The following is a 14859-nucleotide window of genomic DNA, read 5'->3' on the forward strand; positions in this document are numbered from 1 at the left end:
ACCCTTGTGGTTTTATTTGGATTAACAGGCACCAACTGTCTACCAAATCAATGGGACGTTGTATATTCCTACACACTGTTCCAAGGTCCCAATCAACACCACGTCATCAGCATAAGGTTCAGCGTGTATTGGCAAATTTTGCAGTTCGCATAGTAGTGAGTCGATCAGCATACTCAAAAGTCTGCTTGGGGCAGCCCTTCGTTGCTTCTGCAGTCAGATAGCGATCGACACCCACCTCATCCTACAGCAATCTCTGCGTTAGCATAGCATGGATCCACTTGATTAAAACATCATTAACACCATGCGCTCTGGCGGCATCACAAAATTTTTGAAAAGGCGCAAAGTCAAACCCCCTTCAATGTCCACGAACACATCCATCGCGTACTCACCATTCAAAGTTGCATCCTCTATCTTTGTAACCAAAGAATGAAGAGCAGACTCACAGGACTTTCCACGCTGGTGAGCATGTTGGTTTCCACTAAGTGGATGCGACCTGAGTGCGTTTCCACGAATGTGACGCTCTATCAGTCTCTCCAAACCTTTCAGCAAGAATGAAGTCAAGCTGATCTGTCTGAAGTTGTTTGGATTAGAATAGTCATCTTTCCCAGACTTCGGTATGAAGACTAACTTAACCTTCTGGCAAGAGGAAGGCACGTAGTCCAGAGCAAGACATCCTCGGAAAATATTTCTTAGAGGTCGCTCTAAGTGTTCCATACCCTCCTTTAGCTTTGTCGGATAGATGCCATCGATGCCAGGTGCTTTGAAATGTTCAAAGGACAGTATGGCAGCTCTCACCTTTTCATGGGTAACAACTGCTTTTGCAGTGTTCCAATTCCCCTTGCAGCACTTGCAGGGGTTAAAGGGGTTCCAAGAACCGTCAACTTTCCCCCTGCCACTCCTCTCGCCCGTTCTCCCGGGTGGTGTACTTCCAGGGGGGTCAGTACTGAATCCAATCTAGATAGAGCTCGTGAAAGTACCGTCGGGTTTTCTATGAGAGTCCAACTTGAACGACTCACCCCTTTGGAGTAATACATATATGCTATATTGTTAATTATCCTCCTTATGAAAATTCTACTATTGGAGTACTCACTGCATGGGTGAACAGCCGAAGTGTTGCTTCCTATAATTACCTAAGGTAATGAACTAAGGGCCAACTAATCCATCGCCTTATCACATTCTAATCCAATAAAGCCTATAACTCAGAGTATGTAGACCTTTTTCAACAATCCAAACGTATCGATTTTTTAAAGTCATTTCCGTACTAATCTGAAGTTTAACAAATTCTGAATGCCTTAATAACCGCCTGATTATCAGTTAACGTATCCAGTGTTATGCTAACCCATAGGTTCGATGTATTTTTCCTCGGACCAAACAGTCTGCCTTGTTACTCAATTATCTTTCAAATTTCTTATTGAAAGGAAATTTTATTGTCATGCTATTCCGCGGTGTCAGTAATTTTGAGTACCGGATAAAAAAAATGTTAATCTTTCTTTGGTTCATGCATTTGTATATGAGGATCATGAGGAGTCAATCCCAGAAGGACTTCTCGAAATGCCGTTGGAGTTATTCTTGTAGCCTCAATAATAGAAACACAAACCCATTTGTTTGCCAAGTTAAGCTTTGTCGACTGAGGTTACCATCCCAAAGGTAATTGGTAATTGGATTTATTAAGGATACATTTAAGAAATTAACTACCTCTTCGGTTGGTGTCCCGGCTTCCCCAAATTTGGTTGTGCACGTTGAAATCACAGCAATGAAGAACTAGTAATGCTTTTCTCCCGCTGTACCTCACAAATCTAAACACTTTTTACGATGATTTGCAACTGATATCTCCTGGGAAGTAGCTCGATGTCACGACTGTTTCAAGAGTTCGCCCACTGATTTCCAATTCAAGTTTGATAACGACAAGATCTCCAGTCAGAAACTCTGAAATACACTTTCTTTAAAATGATTGAGGGTTTCGTCGGGAACTCGACCCATTAGTTCTCATGGCGATGCCCTAGAAAATTACAAATAAAGCAGTTTCAGTTTCCAAGACTCCTGATGCTAGGATCCGCAACAATTTCTTCTCGTTGATTCAATATACGTTCCTTAGAGAGGTTTCAAGTCTTCATGTCACTATACTAGTTGGTGCCATCCGTGAACAGTGTCAGGGGGCAGCAGAGAATGGCTACCTAAAAGCCAGAAGCAATGATCGGATGGCTTCGTTGTTAGAGCACTAGACTATCGTAATGGAAGATCGTGGTTCAAATATCACTGGTGGCATAGGGATTTGCATCGTGACTGGATATCGGATATCAGTCGACTCAGCTATGAATATATGAGTCGCAACAGGGTAATAATCATGCGCGAATTTAATGAACCACAGCCACACACTATGGGTCAACAATCATAATTTTTTTAATAAAGGCTGCTTTCTATCATCGCTTCATTCATTTCCAATGTCGGGGAGGATGGCCTGATGACCCCTGCGGATTTAGTGCTCACTCACCCCCACTAATTCTTCCCACTAATATGGTACTGAAGTTGCTCAGGTTATTAATCGAGTCTACGCCTCCAACTCCAGAGATGTCTTCAGCATGCCCAAACATTTCCTGCATCCACGAATTGCTAGCATAATTCCAGTACGGTTCGTATATTACCGCAAGGTCTAAATTCGACTTTGAATTGCCTATTTGTGATGCAATGGTTAAAACTGACATATGGCAAAGTCCGTTTCTCCTACTTGTCAGGTTTATGCCAATTGCTCACCCCCTCTTCCGCTTTATATAGCATATATCGAGAATCTTTGGTGTAATCTTTGACACAGTCGTTCTTTTCTCCGCATTGTTTGCAACCTTCGGGTCTGTCATGTTAGCTACTCAAAGAAGGCCAAATGATGTCAACTGAAGGACCCCTTATAGATACTTGTTCTCTGCGTATGACCCAGCTTTTGTTGCTTTGACCGCTTCTAAACGCAATTTACGGCTACTCACGTCTGCCAACCATCGTTTTCATGGCATGAGGTTGTATACAGCTAAGATTGAATTATTTATTTAGGAAAACACAAATACTGAGAGATATATGTTATACCAACCTAATGAAGGGCCTTTCATACAATTGATGCTGCCTTTTCCACCATGCCGCGAAAATAATCCACTGATTTCTCCCTTGAACTATTTAATTCAAGCATCGAATCCCCTCTCTGCGTTCTTTTTTATTTCTCTCTATGTCTTTCTACTTTGGAAGTGTTTCATTCTTCACCGTTTACTAGGATACTAATGTTCACTGATACTGTCTCAACTTTACCTAAATGCTTTTTCGATTACCTTATCATGAGGAGGCGTCAATTATTTTTCCTAATTGACTTTCCCACTTGGCGTTAGGAAGCCTTTTCCCTTTGTAGGACGTAGGGATATAATTTTTACTCCACTATTACCTATTGTAACGTTCGATGACACAGTAGCCAAGTTCCCCCTACTAAAGTACTACAACCTCTGGACATTGATACCCAAGAACCTTCTCAACTCCCAAAAACCACCGATGGATTTCTAGAGCCTAATACTGTAAAAACGTTCCCTTTAGTTTTCGGTGTTCGGAGAAGAGCCACTACACCATATATTATAGTGGCCATCCAGTAAACCATGTGTTCGGAGTAGGTTTCCTAGTAAGCCAGAAAGTGAAACCTGTTATTATCGATTTTAAAAACATAAGCGAAAGGCTATACACTCTACGTTTGCGGAGCAAATTTAGAAATATAAGCCTTATTAACATTCATGCCTCTACATAGGAGACTGTAAAGTCGGAGAAGGATATCTTCTACGAGGCAGTTGAGCGGACCTTCGAAGTGTGTCCCAGGTATAACATCAAAATCAAACTTGGAGATATTAACAGTCAAGTAGGGGCAAAGACCGTATTCAGGCGATACGTCGTAAGGATATCAATGAGAACGGACTGCGGATTATTCAGTTAGCAGTATCGCACCAAATGGTTATTGAAAGTACCTGATTTGAGTGGAAAGCGGTCCACAAACATACGTGGGCGTCTTCAGACTGGACCACTTTCAACCAAATTGACCACATGTTGATTGAACGAAAAGGAAGCATGGAAAAACCAACAGGTCTGTGAACTCCAAAAATAAAGGAAGCATCCGCGCCAACCGCGGCAGTTTTACCAACAAGTCAGCAGTATGAGGCTTTATATACCTCGATGCTCATCCTGCCGAGACAAAGAGGGAAATCTAATTTCCGACAGAATGGGCATATTGGAGCGATAGGTTGACTATTTTGATGAACTGCTCACCAATCAAAATATCGGCGATTTGAAGGTCCCGTCAACTGAAGATGACGGACAATTGCTACCACCACTAAGCATGGAGGAAACAATCCGTATAATTCATCGCCAGGGGCCGATAGAATTACAGCCGGAATGGTTCAATATGAAGGCCACGAACTACACCAAACGGTTCAACAATTGATGCTCAAATTGGGGTATAGCGAATCAATGCTCGACGACTGGCAACGAGGCGTTATCTATTCCATTCATAAAAGAGGGAATAGCACGCAGTACAGCAATTATAGAGGTATATCGTTGCTGATTACCGTATATAAGACATTCTCCGCTATCTTGCTAGGCCGGATAGCCCCATTATATGACTATTAGTTACACTATTTTTCCATCGATTCCAAAGCCGCCTATGATAGTATAGCCAGGGTAAAACTGTGCATGGCCATTAGAGAATTCGGTAGCCCGGCGAAATTTAAAGGACTTTTTAGGCTGACCCTGATCAATGTGCGAGGCCAGATAAAAGGAACAGGACCACTCTCAAGACTACTCAACATCAACAACGATGTAAGTGTAGGGTATGCGTACTCTTTAATCTGACCCTGGAAGAAGTGGTCCGCCATGCGAATGTATCATAAATGTATGAGGCACCGTCCACTTTAAGTCAACACAACTGCTGACCTATTCTGACGGTACTGACATTATGGCAAGAACAACGCAAGATGTTCAGTCTACTTTCAGATCCAGATCGAGCAGGCGGCGTGAGATCTTGGGCTGCACATTAACAAAGGCAAGACGAAGTACATGGTGACAACGTTTCCACGAAAAACCAAAATAACATCGAATCGCACTGGTCAAACGAAAACAATCAAAATAGAGGACTACAACTTTGAGACCGTTGAAAATTTCTCCTATCTAGGGTCGAAAATCACAGCTATTACGATGAAATCCGCGGACGGTTGTTGGCAGCCAACAAAGTCTATTTCAGTATACAAAAACTGTTTCGCTCTAAACGTCTCCCCATACGGTCAAAGCTCTTACTATACAAGACTATGATCTTGCCATTCCTTATGAACTCCTCGGAGACTTGGGTTGTTAGCAAGAAAAATTGCGAACTTTTGATCGCGTTCGAGTGGAGAATCCTCCGAAGAATTTTTGGCCTCTACATGAGGATGGACGATTCCCCAACCTCTATAACGATGAAATCTATGAGCGATACTATGACGTCTGGTTGTGGATAAAATCCGGGTCAATAGGTTGCGGTGAGCGGGACACTTAATCCGTATGGATGAGGATGATCATGCCCGGAAAGTCTATAAAGAGATGTTCCAGACCCTGCCTGAGATGGAGCGATGGAGTAGGCGAGGACACCAGACTGCTTTTTGGGATTTAGAATTGGTTGACCTTGGCTCAAAACCGGGATGTATGGAGTTCCTTATTAAGGCAAACCTAGAACGGATACCGGTTGTTACGCCGTTGCTGATGATCTTTCTCATAACTAGCTTTTATTAAAGGTAATTTTGGGTCTTTGTTCCTATCTTCTCACATAAACAGTAATCTGGATGCGTCCATGCATTTCTTAACATGGCCGCCGAACGTTTCCCTGTTCGCACAAAAGATAACTAAATATTCCAAGATACATTGAAATATATCGAATGAAATCTTGGGTTGATTTTTATATTGGTTACGCTAGCAATTAGTTATATCTGTTATACAATGCTTTATGCATTGCTTCTTTTTTCCGGGGTTTACAGATTCAGTGAAAATTACTCATTGCAAGTTGCATAAACACGCTCATTTTTGCGCTTCAGTTTATATGATTACTTTCAAGTATTTTACTTTATGCAGTAGTGATTCCCTTTTTATATAGTCTAGGTTACTTATTTCCTACCTTTGTAAGAGAGACAATCAGTTTGTACCTTGCGGTCATCAAAAGAGAGTTCGACAACACATCGCGCACAAAGATATAAGATAGCTTGATCCACAAAGGGGTACCAAATAACTTAGCCTTCTGGATGCGCAGGATGTTATACTCGGCATCCACATTCAGTTCGGCCTGCCAGTTGACCTGAAAGCACCATCCACGTACTAGCAAGCTGTAACATAATTAGTTCAGCTCTGGATTGGAAGGCCTTGAGACGACAATTAGATATATTTTCGTGTGTGAGCATTTATCAAAAATGTTCACCAGCGTTGAAGATGCCCATGAAATTGTCACTTACAGCCTAAACAAACATACCTGTCCGGCTGCCCGAATCATTTTTCATTCGATCACCAGCCGCCTGAACAGTAAAAACTGACAGACCAACTGCATCCCACCAACTGGACGTAGATAGCGGGCTTCAGAGAGTAGGCAAGCAGAAATGCCGGTAGGTCTTTAACTCTACTGTCATGAACTCTACTCAAGGTTATCCGCAAGACGAGATACTATCGCCACTAATCGGAAGTTTGGTAGTTAACAAACTCCTGGGAGGCACAGGTACACGGTTACGCAGATGACATTGTTTTAATCTATATGGGCAAATACAAGGATACTCTATGTGACAGGATCCCTACTGGACTACGAATCACTAGTAATTGGTGCAGGAAGGCGGAGCTGCGCATCAATCCAACCAAGGCCAGTATAATATTTTTAGCTAGGTAGCGGAAGCCTAATCGCCTGAGGCACCAGGACTCACATCACACATCATCACAGTTGACTAGAAACTACTCCGGAAGACGCCACTGTCTGTAGATTCTGTGAGAAAAGTGACTAAAACCAGTAAAGGGGCACACAAGTTCTTCTTTTAGGATGCACTGTAGGTTCCTTGACAGTATTTTATCTGTTGCTTGGGGCAAAAACCAACTAAATGGAATAATTCGCATAATTCATGCATCGATTCCTACTTAGGAAGGAAAACTCAGTTTCTGCAGGACCCAATATTGTTTGTAATTTAAACAATTCACATTTACAATTATCGCTATGTTTTGCTGACTGCTGGACAGTAATCGTCTTAGGAGAGTTCATTTTACTCCCAAAGCTAGTGTGATACTATGAGGGAGCATCTACCGGATATTAATTTTTTGACCGAAAAGGGGTGTTGAATTAGCAGTTTATGAGGGATGTAGGCAGCCTATCTAAATTTTATGCGGAGTCAAGTTTGTGGCCACCGTGTTGGAAAAGGCAACAATACACATTGGCTACTTGGACGTCAACTGCAGCAATCGTCATGAGTCCAACCTCCTTAGAACTTACGCAAAATGTATAGAGAGTGCCTGTCAACACATGGTGACCATAGAGGTGACTGCAAAATTCACGTTGAAGTCTGCTTTTCTGTAATGGGTCCATGCCTATTTCCATACTTTTCGCCGAATAATACCAAACAAGGTATAGTCGCTTTGTAGACTTTTTGAACTAATGCAATTCAATCACATTTTTGGCCAGAAAGTGAAAAAATACAATTAATAGAGCAACCTATTTTCAACATTCTCATATCATCCTCATCATCATAACAGGACAATAACGTGAGTTCCATAACAGCTTTACATATTCCTGTTTGATATCGATGCAGTTAATCCTCAGATTAGCGCTAAATGCAGACTATAATGCTCTTCTGTTTTTGGTTTTTTTTTTTGAATAATTTTGTGAGGCTTAACGCACAATAAACACAATAAGGCTTGCTGGAATGTTTTAACATTAGAAAAAGAGCCATTGTTAAAGTTAAATCGTATTTCTTTAAAGGGCGCCCAACGTAGGTTAAGTAGCTGGGATAACATTCAATAGATACATTTATATTTGTACATAAGATGTTCATTATAGTTCAACTTCACCAAGTTAATGTATGTATTGTCCTTTCTCCCCTTCTCTTCCTCCCATTACATAAATCTATATATTACATGGTGAATTACATAAATTGCACTATATATAAGTATTTGCTACCGCTTCTTCACGATCAAGAGCTTGCTTCATTGAGGGCAGTTTAACTTGAATTGCTAAATAGGTGACAATTAAATGTATTGAGTGCAATGTTATTTTAGCGTTTGAAAAGATTAAAGATTAACTGCTATTCGTGTATGAATTGAGAATGAGCCAAACACAAAACGTAAACTACTAAACTTACGTAAAGTGAGTGATCATTTAACTGAGCATAGCCAAGTTGTTTCGATATTTGCTCAGTTAGCTATAGCTGGCACCTTTTACTGTATACTTTCATCTAAGCATCTTTTTCCAAGAACTGCAATCGTCTGCTATGTATCTTCCAATCACTTTCTATGCGAGTTAGGAATGAACTCGTTTATCAACGGTATCTTCTCACATTCGCTAAATTCTACGTGCAACTCGATTTTTCTCCAATAACGTTCAACTCGCTGTTTCTATTGACCGAGCGTACTTAGATCTCAGTACTCATGTGTATAAATTCCCCACCTTTCACAGGTAGTCGATTCTCAGAACGTATCTCAACCAAATGGTATACAACATACGCAGCGTAAACAGTTGGAAGTGTTGCAAGCTCGCACATCCTCGGGATCGCTGCAGGTTGTGCGAGCACAGACGCAAACAGTTCAGATGAGTTCGTCGCGTTGGTCGTCATCTTCATTAAGCGGTGGAACTAAAACTACACAATCTTTAGCCGGTCAACGATTTAGTATTCCATTACATATGATCACAAATGGCGGCAACCACGCTATGACAAACGGCAACCACGAATCTCATCACGTTAGTCATAACAGTAATGGAAGCAATCATCAGTTCATCACGGAACCCAGCCTGAAACTCAGTTCCCTAATGGTAAGTTCAAATGCATATTATTTCCTTAATAAAGTAATCCTAATTACAAGTATCTTTCTGTTCCTTTATCGTCTAGAAAAACAGTGTTGCATCGAGCAGTAGTTCTTCAAGGAGTAGCCCACGCTCGCCAACTATGTTTGGTTCGTCGGTATCACAGCGTCATCACCACGACGTAACACAACCCACAACAGTAAGGTCTACGGATCGTGTGGGCGGAAGCTCGTACGAAGCTCATAGTCACAAGCCTCATGACTTAGACCTGAGGCACAGCGAAAAAGATACTTTGGATAAAGATCGTTTGCAGTAAGTTTAATTATAATATTGACACTATTTGCATAAGAATGTTTGATATATTCGAATGTTCCTATTCGCCCGATGTGATTTCAAATCAATACAAAACATATGTGTTGATAAGTGTAGATATTTCAATCGTGAGTTAATTTGTGATACATGGAGCATACATATTTGGATCTGTATTGACGGGAATAGGCTCGAATCAGCTTAATATGCACCCCGAGTACGAAAGGAACGGTTTTAATCTATTCATCGAGATGTAAATGCATTTTGAAAATTACATGATGCATCACTGCATGATGAATGGTGCATCACACCCAAAATGTAGACATTTTCAATTTATTCGTAAATTATTCAGTTCAGTAATCAGCGGAGTAGATATTGTGTATTCTACGGTGATCGATCGAATAATTGCAAATCAAGAATAGTGCTTCTTTTACCATAAATCGTAGTTCATGCCTATCGCACAGACCTTGATGCGAATTTTTCGATTATCACACTTTAAACAAGATGAATTTGTGGATACTCCAAAGATCTTTCCCTGACTGTGACAGTAATCAAAGGTCGGTACTCTTACTGTTCTGGATGAAAGTCATTAAAATACACTGCCTCAAATATGCTATTGGGTGGAATTTCTACCCCCAAAACCCTACTAACCTTTTTTCGAGCAAATAACCTGAGGAGTGTCATTCATCATCAACGGCGCAACAACCGGTATCCGGTCTAGGCCTGCCTTAATAAGGAACTCCAGGCATCCCGGTTTTGCGCCGAGGTCCACCAATTCCCTCAAAGCTGTCTGGCGTCCTGACCTACGCCATCGCTCCATCTTAGGCAGGGTCTGCCTCGTCTTCTTTTTCTACCATAAATATTGCCCTTATAGACTTTCCGGCCGGATCATCCTCATCCATACGGATTAAGGTACCCGCCCAGAGCAACCGATTGAGCCGGATTTTATCCACAACCGGACGGTCGTAGTATCGCTCATAGATTTCATCATTGTGTAGGCTACGGAATCGTCCATCCTCATGTAGGGGCGAAAAATTCTTCGGAAGATTCTTCTCTCGAACGCGGCCAAGAGTTCGCAATTTTTCTTGTTAAGAACTCAAGCTTCCGAGGAATACATGAGGACTGGCAAGATCATAGTCTTGTACAGTAAGAGCTTTGACCCTATGGTGAGACGTTTCGAGCGAAACAGTCTTTGTAAGCTGAAATAGGCTCTGTTGGTTGACAACAACCACCATATATGCCACCATATATTTTGTCTTGCCTTCATTGTTGTGCAGCCCAAGATCTCGCGCCGCCTGCTCGATCTGGATGAAAGCAGTGTGTAGGTCTCGGGTCGTTCCCATGATGTCAATATCGTCAGCATAGGCCAGTAGTTGGGTGGACTTAAAGAGGATCGTACCTTTTGTATTTACATCAGCATCACGGATCAGTTTCTCGAGGGCCAGGTTAAAGAGGACGCATAATAGGGCATCCCCTTGTCGTAGACCGTTGTTGATGTCGAATGGTCGTGAGAGTGATCCTGCTGCTTTTATCTGGCTTCGCACATTGGTCAGGGTCAGCCTAGTCAGTCTTATCAATTTCGTCGGGATACCGAATTCTCTTAATGGCCGTGTACAGCTTTACCCTGGCTATGCTATGATAGGCGGCTTTAAAGTCGATGAACAGATGGTGCAACTGTTTTCCATATTCCAACAGTTTTTCCATCGCTTGCCGCAGAGAGAAAATCTGATCTGAGGAATGTCATTACGCGATGAATCTTCCAAGCTATAACTAAGCTTTCCTCCGTTCATTGAGGGAACTCGTAACCATGCCTTCTTGGCTTCTTCTACTTTTTTCAGTTTGTGTTGGATGCATCCGTAATCAATTTTCTGGTTTCTCCTTCCGTTCATGAATCAATGGAAAAGTAAATGCTACTAGTACCCCCTTATAACTGACCTCCCTATACGATTTCTTTGACTATTACTAAAACTATCGACATGGAAGTCCTATGATTCATTAAGGGAAATCTCAACACTATTGTCAGCTACTCACAGACTTCTTCCTTTCAGTACACTGGGATTCGAACCCAGAGCAATGATGGACTGGGTTCTACTCCCTCAGTTTTTCAGAAGCGGAAGATTAAGTTATTCATTGCGAACCATATTTCGCAATGGTGGTGTTAATACTGAGCCTTGTGGGACACCCGCGAAAACAACCTACTCCTTGGGTTTATTATGATCTTCGTATCAAAGTTTCGTTTCTTAAAGATGTATTTCCCGAAAATTGCAGTGGGATCATTCGGAATGCCAATTGTCCCCAAAGTCGCGGAAATATCAGGTTTCGGCAAACTAAATGCGTCACTCAGTACTACCCTTTCCATGAATGGTTTTACGGAAACTATATTAACCATTTCATACGCAACTACCGAACTCAGCCTATTATATAAAGCTGTCCGATAAGTCGTGGTTGTTTTTTCAGTTCCATAAAACTATATTTTTGTAAGAAAATATAATAACGAACCAATTTTCAGTGACAGTTCACCGTCATTCTTGAAAGAAAAACAACACAAAGCGTTAGAAATCGAGCGGAAAATATAGAAATTGAATAGCGCCAAGTCGAGAAAATACGGGTGATGACCTAGCACATCCCAATCGAGAGTTTGAATTGCTTCCTTGATCATCTTGGCGGTTTGAAAACGGACATTACCGTGTTTGACGATAACCAATCGCTTTGCATTTACTGCATGTAAAGCTTCGCATTCATTGTTTGCTTCCGATCGAGTTGTTTGTGGTAGGTTATATCACCCCAGTCCCACCATATTCACAACACAGTCTCTTTGCGATTCAAGGGGATGTTCGAACCTAGCAGGTATTGCGCCTTTTCGGCAGAAACCTTCCGAGTAACTTCCATGGCTTTGGCACTTCGTTTAAAGACAAAAAAAAAGTAGGAGTCAAAAATGCTCATTTTTATCGATATGACACTTTATTTTCTTATACTGTCATGTGAAGTAACAAATAAGGAATAACACAATAAAATATGCCAATACATTTTATTTATAACTCGTCAATTCAAATTGAGAAAAACTGCTATGGCTTATCGAACAACTCAGTAAATTAACCCTTCCAAAGTTTCCGGATAGTGTTAAAAGACATACGGGTCTACAGGAGTATGGTTTATATGGTAGATTACCAAATTCCCCTTACACTAGTTTCGACTGCTTCAATAAGGATTGACTGTCATGTGCATCCTTCAAACAGCTCAGTTAGATTATTTGGATGCCATCCAAACTATGAACTTTGCAGTATGCCAATGTCCAGCAGCGCCTGAAGATTTCAAGTGAACTGAAAAGACAAGCAAAATAGACAGCACCTGAATGGTTGTATGCAGAGTTTTCTAGAAACATTGCTCCTTGCGATCCTGCTCTTTTCACTTCTGATCGGCCCTGACTGCTTCTCTTTTCATTTGGCATCAATCTGTGCAGGAATTCTTCTGTACATAATCACCATAAACCTAAAGTCAAAAAACAGTGTCAGCTCAATGCACTTAGTTACTGCTGGTACAACTTTAAATCCTAGAATCCAAGGAGATATTATACAACACTCTCCTTAAAAATCATCATCATCATCCTCGACAGCGCAACAACCGGTATCTGGTCTAGGCCTGCCTTAATAAGGAACTCCAGACATCCCGGTTTTGCGCCGAGGTCCACCAATTCGATATCCCTAAAAGCTGCCTGGCGTCCTGGCCTGCGCCATCGCTCCATCTTAGGCAGGGTCTGTCTCGTCTTTTTTTTCTACCATAGATATTGCCCTTATAGATTTTCCGGGTGGGATCATCCTCATCCATACGGATTAAGTGACCCGCCCACCGTAACCTATTGAGCCGGATTTTATCCACAACGGGACGGTCATGGTATCGCTCATAGATTTCATCATTGTGTAGGCTACGGAATCGTCCATCCTCATGTAGGGGGCCAACAATTCTTCGGAGAATTCTTCTCTTGAACGCGGTCAAGAGTTCGCAATTCTTCTTGCTGAGACCCCAAGTTTCCGAGGAATACATGAGGACTGGCAAGATCATTGTCTTGTAAAGTAAGAGCTTTGACCCTATGGTGAGACGTTTCGAGCGGAACAGTTTTTGTAAGCTGAAATCGGCTCTGTTGGCTGACAAACAACCGTGCGCGGATTTCATCATCGTAACTGTTATCGGTTGTGATTTTCGACCCTAGATAGGAGAAATTGTCAACGGTCTCATTAAAAATGCTCAACTGAATTCAGATCCAGACTATACAATTTTTTGAATTGTTTCTCGTTGCTGAAAAAAATGCTTTAGCTTCCCCAAAGACTGGCTCTCACTATTTCTCTGCTGTTATGCAGTCCCCTGCATGATATAGGCAGCCTCTCACAATGTTTAACGTACCTATATTTTTTGACAACCAAGTTCTTTATTTGATATGGTCTCAGGTCAAAATATTCCCATTGACTCAAGTTATGGTGGCGATTACCCTCTATTTGATGTTCCCACATAATAACCCAGAGAGAACATTGAAGCGAAACAACCTCAACTCGGTGTTGGTGTCTCATATTCAAATTTTCTACAAAATAGCGAAGGTGTATCCAGCGCTGTTAACCTGAATGACGTTAAGTCTGCTGTTGTCGCCAGCAAAAACAAAACAATCAATTTCCACGATTTGATAGCTGCCTCCAATGCACTGACCATAGATGGAAATAGTATAATGACTCGTCAGGCTGACAACCTTACCCAAATTCTGAGCCATTGGGTGAATTTCCACGTCTCGGTCCATGTCATCATCATAGTTGATTATGATTATTTTAAATGCTATTTTTGCGACTGTGGGAGGCATGTTATGACACTCGAGATGGGCGCTTTTCCCTGGGGTCTTAACGGAAATCCTCCTCCTTTTATTTGGAAAAAACCTCCAATTCCTGTAATTTTCGGAAACCGGAAAAGAGCTGCCTTGCAAATATTGCAGAGGCTTCAAGGAACAGCTCTGCTGGAAGATCGCTAACCTAAACAGCTTTGCTTTGCTTGCGTGCATTGGCAATCGATATGGTTTTATAGCCTATTACTTCCAATAATGGATGCTGAATAATCACCATCATCAATGGAGCAACAAATGGTATCCGGTCTAAGCCTGCCTTAGTAAGAAACGCTTCACATCTTACGTTTGCGCCGAGGCTCACCAATTCGATACCATTCGACGCTATTATTCCTTCTGAGGCTGGTTCTGCCACGTTTTCATTTTCTGCCATAGCTATTGCCCTTCTAGACTTTCCGGGCTGGATCCTCCATCCACACCCATATGGGTTAACTGCCCCTCAACCGCAATCCATTGAATCGCATTTTACCCCCAACCAGACAGTTGTGGTATTGCTCCCAAATTTCATCGTTACACAGGGTGCGGCAGCATAACTTCCTTTTTTAAAATGCGCGCCACTCAGTTAGTTGATGTCATAGCGGAGCGCTAGTGGTCTCGTTCAAGAGGGGATACTGTAAAGCTTTGTCCCGACACGGTTCAGTCGCCATCA

The 14859-nt window shown here is 41.8% G+C and overlaps 1 protein-coding gene across 8 annotated transcripts in view; it reads left to right on the forward strand.

The window, feature by feature from the left end:
• The window catches only part of LOC119651024, a 145583-nt gene that overhangs the window by 84228 nt on the left and 46496 nt on the right, over positions 1 to 14859 (forward strand). For all 8 annotated transcript variants that reach the window (XM_038054329.1, XM_038054328.1, XM_038054332.1 and 5 more), the window contains exons 3-4: positions 8678 to 9031; positions 9108 to 9334. In XM_038054329.1, coding sequence (XP_037910257.1) covers positions 8678 to 9031; positions 9108 to 9334 — 581 coding nt within the window. The remainder of the gene's footprint in view (positions 1 to 8677; positions 9032 to 9107; positions 9335 to 14859) is intronic.

This window comes from Hermetia illucens, chromosome 3 (assembly GCF_905115235.1).
Source record: "Hermetia illucens chromosome 3, iHerIll2.2.curated.20191125, whole genome shotgun sequence".
NCBI lineage: Eukaryota > Metazoa > Arthropoda > Insecta > Diptera > Stratiomyidae > Hermetia > Hermetia illucens.